Source organism: Microtus oregoni, unplaced genomic scaffold (genome assembly GCF_018167655.1).
Source record: "Microtus oregoni isolate MIOR12 unplaced genomic scaffold, Mior012 000032F_ref0000030, whole genome shotgun sequence".
NCBI classification, from domain to species: domain Eukaryota; kingdom Metazoa; phylum Chordata; class Mammalia; order Rodentia; family Cricetidae; genus Microtus; species Microtus oregoni.
This window is the reverse complement of record NW_024543091.1, coordinates 24,552,453-24,564,845: the sequence shown is the minus strand read 5'-3', so window position 1 is coordinate 24,564,845 and position 12,393 is coordinate 24,552,453. Positions and strand designations below refer to the sequence as shown.

Genomic DNA, 12,393 nt, shown 5'->3' with positions numbered 1-12,393 from the left:
AAGGTAATGTCAGAATAAGGAAGGAAGGCAGCCCAAGGCGTGGCCATAGAAGGATGCCCCTGCTGAACTGTGGGGCATGACACACTGGCTCCCCTGGACAACTCCCCAAAGCACTCCTCAGAGTCGTCTCTCACGAGAGTGGGAGTCTGGGCCTCTTGTCCTGCAGCTCCCCTCGGTTATGGACTGACGGTTTCTCCCATCAATTCCCAGCGTTCACAGACTGCAGACAGAGCTCCGCACTGTAGAAGAAAGATTCAGCACTCACAGGAGTGCAGAATACCAAGAGAACAGAGTTCTGAGAGGGAAAGGCATTCCTTGCGGGCAGAGGGGGTGAATGAAGTTCTGTAAAGTGCGCCATGCAGTCTCTGGTCCACGGTCAGTGAGCATCAGCCATGGCTGTTGGTCCCGCTGTTCACACTCCGGGGTATGCTAGTGTTTGCTTCCTATGGTTTGTTTGGGAGTGAGGTAGAAAATCAAGCAAAGAAAACAGGAGGAAGCCTGGTTTCTCGGGTTGGGGGGGGGGGGCGGGGGCTTGATGGCAGGACTTACTCAGGTCTGCATGCAGGAGACTGGTGTGCTGGGCCCTAAGGTAATCAGAGCCCACATGGAGAGAAGACGCCATCTTTACAGATGTTTGAGCATTGTGCACAGAGCACTCAACAACTCGGAAGCAAGAGTGATGTCTAAGACGGCTCATTAGCAGCGAATCTCCCTGACTAGTCAAGGGTGCAAACCTCCCTCTCCCCTGCTCACTTGTGAAAGTCTTTTAAAATGCTGTGTTTTAAAATTGTGCATGGCCATGAGGATCTGTGTGCTTGGAGGCCAGAAGAGGACATCAGATTCCTTGTGGCTGGAATTGCAGGAGGTTGTGAGCTGTTTGTCTTGGGTACTGGGACTGGAAATCAGGTCTTCCGCAGGAACAGTAAAGACTCTTAGCTGCTGAGTCGTCTTTCCAGTCCATTTAACTTTTCCCCTACCTATTGAAAGACCACATTTGTCCCTGTAAGTGATGTCACCGTGTTTGTCTCTTTGTCAACCCTCACTCAAAAGTCTAAAATTTGCCTCCTTAGAATTTGGTTTTAAACTGTGGAAATATAAAAGTTTTGCCTGTGACCTTTTGTGCAGCCAGAGTGTCCCTGGCACTTTAGAGCTCAAAGCCTCAGTGCCACCCTCAGGAATAAGACAAAGCTACCCGGAGGATGCCTGCAAGACTCCCTTAGGAGTGAGTTCTCAGTTGTGATGTACATTTGAACTGTGCTGGACACAGGCAGTGTAATTCCTGGTGTGGTGGGCTGTGGTGTGTGCCTGCGTGTCTCTGTGTGTGTGCATGTGCATTCCCGTGTATGTGTGTGTGTTCTGATCATGCCTCCTGAGACCTACATGTGAAGCAGATCTGAACAGTCCTCCCCTGCTACTTACAGACTTAAGACTGAAGAAGTCACTCACAAGGCGCTCCATCAGGAGGCAAGAGGGAAGGAAGCTGGACGGCTCAGAAGCCTGGAACTAAGGTTTGTCCTGTTCCCACACATCTGCCTCCTCTAACTGCGTTTGTCCCATATGGCACTCTTTGTGTTTGTTTTGTTGGCTTGTTTTTGAGACAGGGTTGCAAATATCTCAGAAGGTGCTCATCCTTTACAGACAGTTGAGCATACCCTTGAACTCCCGATCCTCCTGCTCCACCTGCCAAGCGCTGGAGTGCCAGGTCTGCACCCCATCACTGTCTTTATACAGCACTACAGACTGAACCCGGGGCCTTGTATGTGCTGGGCAATTACTCTACTAACTGTGCCACATCCCCAGACTCTCTACCTCCCCACCCTAGCACACTGAGTCTTGGTTGTTTTGCAAACTCTAGCATGTTGTAGCTTCTCCTGCTTAGAATGTCTACTCCTCTCGTGAAGCGCTCCCAACTGCCAGGCCCACTTGGCTGTGACCACCCTCCCTGACTTCTCCACACACACCCAGCAGTATATTCATGCTCCTGTCTCCGTCCCCCATCGCAATCCCATTGCCCATCCTGTGCTGAAAACAATGAAGTTTAGAAGCTGGGAGCTCAGAATCTGGAGTCAGGTGGACCAGGTTCAAATTCTGGCTCTGCCTGTTCTAAGCTCTGTGCCTGTACAAATTTGTGTCAAGTTCTTCATCTTTAGAAGCGATACTAGCTACCCCATAGAAGAACCACAGTAAAGGGAACAGAGATGAGGAAAATGCCTAGATCAGCAAGTACCCAGTCAATGGTGGCTGTCGTTTGGGCCACTACCGTCCATATTTGTTCTTTTCCTAGATTTGGGACTTTGAGGGAGCTGGAAACTACATCTGGTTTGCTGCTGTATCTCAGCATGGTGCTCAGTAAACACATTTAAAGGATGGCTCAGCTGCTGATCTCTAGCCATACAGTGCCCTGGCCATGAACCCTGTGTATCATGGGAATTCTTCATATTAACGTCACAACTGCTTTCTGAGTGTCCTTGCTAAGTTCATAGTTATATTTGCATGCTCAGACAGACCTTAACTTTTATGGCTGCTTCCTGACAGACATCTCAGTTAACCCAACTCCAGTATGGAAGTCTTGGAGCCCTCCCTAAGAAAATGAGTGTGGGGTGTAGACAGCACTTTGTCCATGGTAACCACTCCGCTAAGGGTAGCTCTGCACAGTGTTGGCATTGCCATGGTGGTTTTCCTGGGGTGAATATTTCTCCTTGTTTATTTTTGGGACAGGGTTTCCTGTAGCCCGGGCTGACCTCAAGCTCCCTAAGTAGGCAAAGATTATGCCTGGTTCTCCTGCCTCCACCTCCCCAGGTTGACAGGCATATATTACCATAGTACCTGTCAAAAGGTTTGTTCCTGTAAGTCTCATCAGTGCTCTGCCCTAAACAGGACATCTGCATCAAGCCTCTTTCAAGGATCTGGGAACATTCTAGAAAGGGAGGCAGAAAGACGGTAAGAGCCAGAAGGTGCAGAAAAATGCTGTATTGTGCTGTCTTTTGCACATGACTTGGCATTGCACTCATGTTCTCACAGCTGCTATGGTTACCTGCACAAACCTGACCAAGCCAGCCTCATTAGGTGTGGTGGCACACACCTTTAATTCCAGCACTCGGGAGGCAGAGGCAGGTGGATCTCCGAGTTTGAGAACAGCCTAGTCTATAGAAAGAGCTCTAGGATAGGCTGGGATATACAGAGAAACACTGTCTTGATTCCCTCCCCCACCACTGCAAGAAAAAAAAGATCAAGCCAGTTAGCATTCTAGACTGGGGTGGGGTACTCATTGGCCCCATGCCTAGCTGAAGAGATACTGAAAATTGAGGGTTTCTGGAGAAAGAATCCTTTTTCTTTGGGAGTGTGGTCACTGATAGGTTCCCCATGCTCCAGTGGTGTGTGACCCTATACACAACGCACACACAGGCAGCACGGATAGGATTCACTCAGCAGATTATTAAGAAGATACAAGAACATGAAGGTGAGGAGGGAAGTATAGGGGGAGAATCCAAGGTGAACAGAAAGAGGATTTGGGGTGTCTATGAACAAGATATATTGGGAACGTGTGTGGAATAGACAAAGAATAAATTTTAAACATGCATAGAAATAAAAGACAGCAGCGGCTTCTCAAGATGTTGATTTGCACCTGAAGGCTTTCCAGGCCGTCTGTATTCTGCATACCCTTTGCCTTGCTTTTCCTTTGAAGGGAGCTTCCTCTGCCCTGCGTGTCTTGTTTGTGCTCGGGACATAATTCTCTCCTTTGATATCTTTCCTGCAAATGCTGAGCATATTTGTGGCTTGAGAAACAGAAATCTCGGAATAGCTCCCTGGTTCAGTATAGACTGTGGACAGTGCTTAGTCATTGCCCTCAGCCGTGGAACACAGCTGGGGCTCGGGGACAGGAGCGTGGGGAGTGCTGGCCCCCACCTGCCCGACAGTTCAGAATAGACCTTGAAGCAGAAAGTGGCTGGGTGACCTGCTCTGCTGGGGCACCTGCCTATCTCCAGACTGTTCCCTCTGTTGTTAGTGATGAGGCCTGGTGAGAGGTCCTCTAGAACTAGCTGTGCCTATGGAATGTAATCAGCTCCCACCGCACAAATATTAGCCCAGAACAGTGGCATGTCACTAAACTGCAGTTAAGAAATGCACTGTGACTTCTTTTGCAGGTGGTAGGGTGGGATGGACATGGAAGGCTAGGGAGTTCATTAGCTTTCGAGTTTATCGTTTTTATGTTTTCTTTTTCTTTCTTTTTTTTTTATAAAAAAAAAACTAAGATGAGTATTCCAGGAACTGTAAGTTTGTTCAAGTTTATTTTTTAAAAAAAAAACAAAACAGAATCTGCCTTTCCTAAACACAAACCAACTGATGGTACAGAGACAGGAGGGTGTATCTGCAAGAGGTGAATGGATTGCAGAAAGTGGCTTAGAAGCCAGGGAGTGTTTCCAAAGAATCTCCCAGTCTATACGGAGACTGGCTGCACTGGGGGCCTTGGAGCAGAGGGAAGGGGCTGGAGAGAAGTAACCAGGAGAGTCTGGAACAGAGGCTTGGAGACGAGCCAGAGAAGGTTCTGGAGAAGGAGAAGTAGATGAGTGATGGAGTGTGTGTGTGTGTGTGTGTGTGTGTGTGTGTGTGTGTGTGTTATAACAGGATCTCAGGCAGAGCAGTGGTACTGTACACCTCTAATCCCAGCAGAGCAAGTTCCAGGACAGCCAGAGCAACACTAAGAAACTCTGTCTCTAAAACCCAAACATAGAAAGATAGATAGATAGATAGATAGATAGATAGATAGATAGATAGATAGACAGACAACAGGGTCTCACTGGACATCTCAGGGTGACTTCAAACTTGCAACTCCCTTGCCCTTGCCCCCGGCTTCCAAGCGCTGAGAATGAAGGGTTACACCATCATGCTCTGTCATCTTCCCAATCTTGACTCTGAACATGCAGCAACCTGGGAAATCCCTCAGTTCAAAGCAAACCCGGACAATTGATCCTAGTCCCAGAGGTGACAAGGCAGAGAAAGAGCAGAAAGAAAGCGGCACCTCACCAAAGCAAAGGCAGAGCAGGCTACCCCAAGTACTTCACTGGAAGAAGTGCTTAACAGTTCTAGAGAACCCAAGCCCCCACTATAGGTACCTGCCCACTACGAGTTCTTTCTTAGAGAAGCCACCCATGGGACCTCCCTCCAGGCTGCCCAGGTTACTGCAGTCCTGGTGTGGAAAGCCTACCTCCTCCTCCTGGAGGAGATGTGACCAGTTCTGAATCTGCTGACAGCACCCCTGAGTTCTCTTCACAATCTGCTTGTAGGTGCTATGGGGACTTGAGTGACTCCCCTACTCTTGTTTGGAGCAGAAATCTTTGTAGTGGCATTGGCAATTATGGGCTGTGTGTCCAGCAGGCCTTAGCACTCCCTTTCCTGGTTCCTTAGAGAATTCCTGTCCTATAATATGTGGTCTTGGGAGAGCTGTCAATCACTGTGCCATCTCCTCCCAAGTCCCCAGGGATGGGTGTGTTTTCCAGACTGGGCTAGCTATAATATCATGTCCTCCAGACACTATGATTTCTTCAGTGGAGGGTGTGACCCCAAACCCTAGGCTTCTCTGATGGAGCTAGGAGGGAAAACTGCTTCTGTCCCTTTAGAATCAATGAAGACAAAGCTTGGGAAAGTGGCCTGTCAGCCATCTTTTCAGAAAGGTGGAGCAAACGTCCCTGTGGAAATAGAGACCAGAATGAAACAAAGCAGAGAAGAAAAGTGGGGCATTTGTTTGAGTCTCTTGATCCTGCCAAGCCTGCAGCTAGCCCAGTGCTGGAAGCTAACTCTGTGCATGCATCTATCCCAGTGCCTGCATCTATCCCAGTGCCTGCAGTTAGCCCACTGCGTGCAGCTAGTTTACAGCCTGCAGCTAGCCCACTGCCTACAGCTAGCCCCGTGTTTTACTTTCTTGCACGAGGATTTTTACATTGCTTCTTTGCTTCTTTCAGTGGGTATTGAGTTTCTAGCCCTTGCAACTAGAAGACTCTCCACCTATGTAACGTTTTTATGTATAAAAAAATGGACCTACTCCCTTGTAGGGCTACTGGAAGGGTGAAATGAGGTCACTGTCATTAGGTGGATTTCAAAAGAGAAAAACACTGCTTACTGCAGTCCTAGGTGAGAACACAAAATGGCACGGGGACTGTGGAAACAGTTTGGGAGTTCCTCAAGGGTTCAAATATAAAATTACTCTGTGGCTCAGCTGCACTGCTCCTAAACACAGCCACGCATCCCTTAAAGACAGGGCCACTATGGCAGACGTGCACTGCTGGGCCTTGGCATTTCTACACCAGTATCACAGGGAGCATCCTTACACAGACCCAGATGGCCAGGCTTCACGGGACCATCTAAGCCTGGACCATTGTCACACCGTCACACCATGTGTGACTGTATGTTACCCAGGGAAGTCGATATGTATGTTCAGATGAGAACTTGTACCAGAGGTTTGTACAAGCAGCATTACTCACTGTAACCCAAAGTGCACCCCAAAGAGCATCACCTGCAGAATGGATAAACATTGTGGCGCTGCCATCCTATTGGAATGCCATTTATGACAAAGAGAAATGAAATGTGGACACCACTATTCCATGCGTGAATGTTAGAGACATCACGAAATGGGAGAAGCCAGACACAGAAGCCTCATTCTGGCTGAGTCCGTTTCCATGAAATGTCCAGAACATGCAGATCCACAGAGATAGAAAGGTTAGTGGTTGCCAGGGGCTGTGTGAGGGAACTAGTGGCTCATGGGTGCAGGGTTTCTTTTGGGGGATGATGACAGCGTTGTGAAATTAGTGGTCACGGTGACACAATCCTGCGACTATTCAAATATAGTTGAACTATATGGTGGGTTGCATGACATGTGTTCCACTAAAACTACAGGCGACTATGAGCGCTGGCCTTGTAAAGAGTTGGGAGATGCTATGGTGTGCCATGGTGCTGTCATTCAGCTCAAAGCCCAGCTCCCATAATGCCCTTCATCCAGTTCTCTGAGCTCCTCATAGCTTGGGAGTCCACATCACAAATTTCTTATGCATCTGCTGCTGTCTATGTGTCATAAATAACGCTTACAGGGCTGGGGAGGTGGCTCGGCGTGTAGTGTCTGCCACACAAACATGAAGGCTTAGATCTCCCACACTAACATAAAAGCTGGGACGGCAGAGCACATCTGTGACCACAGGCACCTGAAAGGCAGAAACAGGAAGACCTAGGAGCCGACTAGTCCGCCAATCTAGCCTAATCGGTGAGGTTCAGGCCCAGTGAAAGAGCCTATCTCAAAAAATCCAGCGGAGAGGGGCTGGAGAGATGACTCAGCAGTTAAGAGTGCCTACTGCTCTTCCAGAGGATCTGAGTTCAGTTCCCAGCTTCCATGTCAGGTGACTCACAACCGCCTATAACCAGCTTCAGGGGCTCTAAAACCTCTGGTTTCCATGGGCACTTGCACTCACATACCCATACGCACATCACATGCACACACGCATACTTTCTTAAATAATAAAAGTAAAAGTGGACATAGATCAAGGAAGATTCCCCAAAGTTACCTTCTGGCCTGCACATGTGTGTGTGCACACACACACACATACACACACACACACACACACACACACAATGTGCACACACATATACAAAAATAACGTTTCCTTGTGAAGGGCTGGGGATGTTGCTCTGTGGCAGACCACTTGCTTAGCAGGCTTGAGACCCGGGGTTCAGTTCCAGTACCACAAAGCAAACTGAAAAGATTTTAAATAACATTTAATAATGATTGCCTAAACATTAAGCCGGACACTACAAGGGTTGAACTGTTATCAGCAAGCACCCAACATTTCCCTGTCAGGCCATCCAATGTCAGCCTCATCCCAAGGCCAAGCCTGCTTCCTCCAGCCCAGGCCTGCCCCAGCCCCTCTCCTATCCTGGCAGAGGACATAGAAGTTGGTTCTTTTGATCTACGGTCTCTTTTAGAACAGCAAGAGAGCCTGTCCCTTTATCACACCATCCTTTTCTGAAATTTGGCGCTGAGGTTGAGAACACTGATTGAATCCTAAGACCCGAGAGCCTCCTCCCTCCTCTTCCCTTCTCTTCTCTTCTCTTCTCTTCCCTTCCCTTCCCTTCCCTTCCCTTCCTCTCTCTCTCTCTCTCTCTCTCTCTCTCTCTCTCTCTCTCTCCCCCCTCCCCTAAAATTAAAATCACCTTTGCTTAGTCTTTGCAAATGGTGGACCTTCTCAACACCCACCTTATCCTCAAGGATTCTCCCCAAATGTCCACTCTGGAAAGTCCTTCTCATCTCTCCCTGACACCTTCCCTCTGTGCTCCTCATCCTTCGTACTCACCCATCTGTCCATCCATTCACTAAGATCTTCTGCTCCTGAAGAAGGGGTGTGGAGGTGGGGGTGAGGGTTGGGGTTAGGGGTTGGCTAAGTATCCTTATAAACCGAGGAGATGGGAGAGAGAGAGAGAGAGAGAGAGAGAGAGAGAGCGCGCGCAAACAAGTACATCAATTGCCATTTAGTTTCTCTGTGAAACACACTGAAGAGAATTGGAGAAAGAGCATGTGTCTGCAGATCCATATGCAGCCGTGGGAAGGTTCCCCACACCCTAGCTTCCCCACACGCTGGCTACCCCTGCTTGTGTCCTCTGCTCCACCGCTGCTGGGAAGGCCAGCCTCCACATCTGCAGACTGTGGCTCAAAGCCTAATTAAAAACTTGGGCAATAAATGTGCATTGAAGTTAACTGTCCATGATTATTATGGCTAGGGAGTAGTGTCTGGGTCCCAAAGAGATGCTTCCTGAACCATCAAACGTGGTCCCTGGTCCTCCTGGCCTCTTTGGAATTTTTCAGGTGTGGGGGCTGGAACAGTGGAAGTTGGAGTTCGCCTGCCTTTGTTCCAGGGACCCAAGAAGCACTGTGGCCTTGACAAAGGAGTGTATCAAAATGGTTTGAGGAAGGAGAATCCACCCAACTTGTGCAAAAGAGACCCGCTGCAGAGTGGCCCCAGGTCATCTTAGGTTCCCCTATGGTCTTTATGCAGTTCTTTCCCCTAGAAAAAAGACACCACAACTCGCTTTTTCTGGGCAGACCCTGATTTGGTTGGGGATGGAGAACAGGCAGGTGCTGCACTGGCGAGGTAGCTGACTCCCGGGAGCCATCATTTATTACGACCGGGAGCCTAGATGGGGTGGGTGGGGACGACATGGAGAGGGCATAGGGCCAGCAGCCCAGGTGGCAGAGGGGCCAATATTGGCCTAGAGCCAGGGCCGCCGCGTGTCTGCGCCCCTCCCCGCCACTGGAGCCCTCCCACTTCCTCTGCGCCTCTGTCAGGGAGCGGGAGCCTGGAGCAGTGCAGGCTCGGGACGCCACGCATAGACTGTGGCTGTCGCTCTGGCTCGCAGCCCTACGACCATCCTGCCACCGCGTCGCGGGCCATGGACCTGCCTAGGGGCCTCCTGGTGGCCTGGACCCTCAGCCTCTGGCCAGGTACGTGTCCCCCTTGTCTCCCTATTCTTTCGGGAGCCCCTCCCTAGTCCTCCTGGACCTCAGCTCCAACTGTGAGGAGAGAGATGAGACGCGCCTCCCTTGGCACTACTTGGGGACACAGGTCTGCCCGGGAACCAGCTCCAGTTAAACTGTGCCGCCAAGACAGCAAAAGAAGGAGGCGTGCCGAGGAAATTTTCTCTAGGACTGTGGTGTGTTTATGAAGAGAAGAAAGGACTTGAGTTGTTGGAACCACTGAGCACCTTGGGTGCCCCCGTGCAGCTGTGGGAACAAGTTCTCACGTGTCCACCGAGTCACTAGGGCATCCCTCTATTGCCGAGGGTCCAAGGCCCCAGCTGGGGCAGGGGGCAGACAGATCTCGCCCAGCGAGCATGACCCTACTGCCCTCCTGTCACCCGAGGCTGAGCATCCCGAAGTCTGGAGAGCCAGACATGGTGGCCCCCAGAGAACTAGGAGCTTTAAGAGATCCCAAATCCCTCCAGTTCAGCAGCTAGGCGCTGGCAAGCCTTCTTCAGCCCGACCACAGGCAGCGGTCACAATCCCTCAGTCCAGGACCGGTAGAAAAGATACTTGACACTAGCTTAGGGACAGAGCAGCGTCCTCGGCTCGCGCTTGGAATTATGCAATTATTCAGTAATTGGGGGGAAGCCGCTGTCACTGAAATGCCCGCCACCGCTTAAAGTGCTCCAAGCAGCGGGAACTTCGGTACCCACGGGAAGGGAAGAAAGGCAAGCCTTTGAGATCTAAGCCTGGGTTACCCCGGCTTGGGCCTCCACACTGCCAGTACCCAGCGCAGCGCTCTTTGCTGCGGCTAGCGAAAGTTTTCCTGGCCCCTTCACAGTGTGGCAGAATGCTCCAGCCAGAGCCAGAGCCTAAGGAACCAATGGGCTGGGTACAAGCGGCCAGCCTTGACGCTCTTTCTGAGTGGCGCCTTTCCTAACAGAGAGCAGTAGGAGAGGACAGAGGTGGTGACAACTGGTGCCCTGGAGGAGTGCAAGTAGAGTCTGGTGGCTTTCTCCAAGCCGTGGTCGGTTTCCCCAATCTGGGAACACAAGTGTGCCCTCCTCTGCTTTGTTGCTTCTGGGAGCGCCTGCAGATGAAAGGCCTCTTAAAACGAGCTGCATTTCGTTCTGATCCCAGGGACACAGTTGGAAACAAACATTCCTGTATGGTTTGGGGTTGGGGGAGGGGTAGGGGAAGCGTTGCTGCCAGAGCAGCGGCTTCTAGAAAGCTCCAGGGATAGAAGCCCGCTGGGGGTGCCCTTAAGATAGGAGAGAAACTGTCTTCAGTCACTAGCGATACAGCCACAGGAAGGACAGGAATGCTCCTGGGTGGCTCCAGACAGGTGTCCCCAGAAAATGGGGACAGTACAAACACCCCAAAGCCAAGAGGGAGAGTTTGGAATCTAACTCTTCAGGACTTTGTGAGCTCTCAGAAGTTTTTCTCGTGGGGGACAACGGAGGCAGAATTCTGAGTTGTCGAAGCTGTCTGGTTGGTTGAGGCTGGGTGCGCAGTAGGGCTCCATCAGCGGCTGTTGGTGCCACTGAAGGGGGCGGAGCAGTGAGAGAGGGGGGTGTTAAAGGACCTCTCAGGACAGGATCTGTGACCCATTGCTCCCTTTATATGGAGAAAACTACTTGTGCGTTGTGTCTGGTCAGTTTGGGGTTTTGAAACACGGGATTCAATTAGACATATTTGTCAGTACTAGGAGGGGATCTGCTTGCAAGAAGAAGGTAGGGCTCACACGCCCTTGCCAATTTGGCCCTGCTGTGGCTCAGGGTAAAGCAAGGGCTAAGAAGGCTAAGCAGAGGTGTGAGGGAGTGAACAGAGCAGAGGAACTAGGGTCTATGTGCGTGTGTTCAGACAGGAAAGATTCAACGTCCACTAGGTAAGTCAGGGGGGCTTCCTGGATGAGGAACTGGACCCCCCCCCAAAGCATAGAGTGAGTGGGACTTAAAATGACATCGTTTATATTTCTAGGAACTCAAGAACTAGAGGGCGACAATTTGTGTGGGCTCTCAAGTGTGTGTGTGTGAGTGTGTGTGTGTGGTTGGGTGTGTGGGTGCTTGTATGTATGTGTGGATAAGTGTGAAACATTAGAATTACTTCAGGTATTGTTCATCCAGTGTGATCCCCTTGAGACTGGCCCTTCCTGATCTGGGACTTGCAAGCTGGCTGAGCTAGCTGGTCCATGAGCCCCAGAGATCTGTCTATCCCTACCTCCCCAGCACTAAGGTTGCGAATGCATACTACAACACCAATTTTCATTTTAAAACCATAAAGGTGTCTGGCTGGTCTGTACTCTGTGTACTGGAAGGGTTTGAGGAATCACTGCGGCATTTTCCTAACCCTAGGGCAGAATCGACTTCGACCCCTTATTTGTGAGGCATATGGGTCCGAAGGGAGCCCCAGTATCAAGCAAGATCAGGTGGTGTGGGAATGAAGGCCCAGAGTCTTGCTGTCTGGAATCAACCTGGACTCTGCAGTTAGGCCTCACTGCCCCTGTTAAATTACTACCTGTGCCTCAGGTTCCTCTTCTACAAGGTAGGGATAGTAACAGAATTTGTAAAGTTATTGCAAAGACCTAATGAGCAGTTCACCTCGTTCATGGTGAGTGCCGCCATATCGAGCCATCTTCCTCGCCAGCCGCCGCATCATAGGTGAAGGGTCTAATGATGAATGACCTAAAGCTGCTCAGAAACATCCCTCCCTAGCTCAAGACCACAGGAGAAGTCTAGGGAGGTATATGGGAGGCTCAGAGACATAGATGTGCCGGGATCCCAAACAAACCAAGACTCTCCCCTTGGTCTCAGAACAATCTGAAAGACTTCATATTTTGGCACCAAAGCTGTCCTCATACCAATTTGATCTTGGCACAGGTGAGAATTTGGTGT

The 12,393-nt window shown here is 50.3% G+C and overlaps 1 protein-coding gene across 1 annotated transcript in view; it reads left to right on the top strand.

The window, feature by feature from the left end:
- The first annotated feature begins 9,357 nt into the window (after positions 1 to 9,357).
- The window catches only part of Itga11 (integrin subunit alpha 11), a 101,102-nt gene continuing 98,066 nt past the window's right edge, over positions 9,358 to 12,393 (top strand). Inside the window, exon 1 of the mRNA XM_041679723.1 lies at positions 9,358 to 9,481. Coding sequence (XP_041535657.1) covers positions 9,430 to 9,481 — 52 coding nt within the window. The 5' untranslated portion in view covers positions 9,358 to 9,429. The remainder of the gene's footprint in view (positions 9,482 to 12,393) is intronic.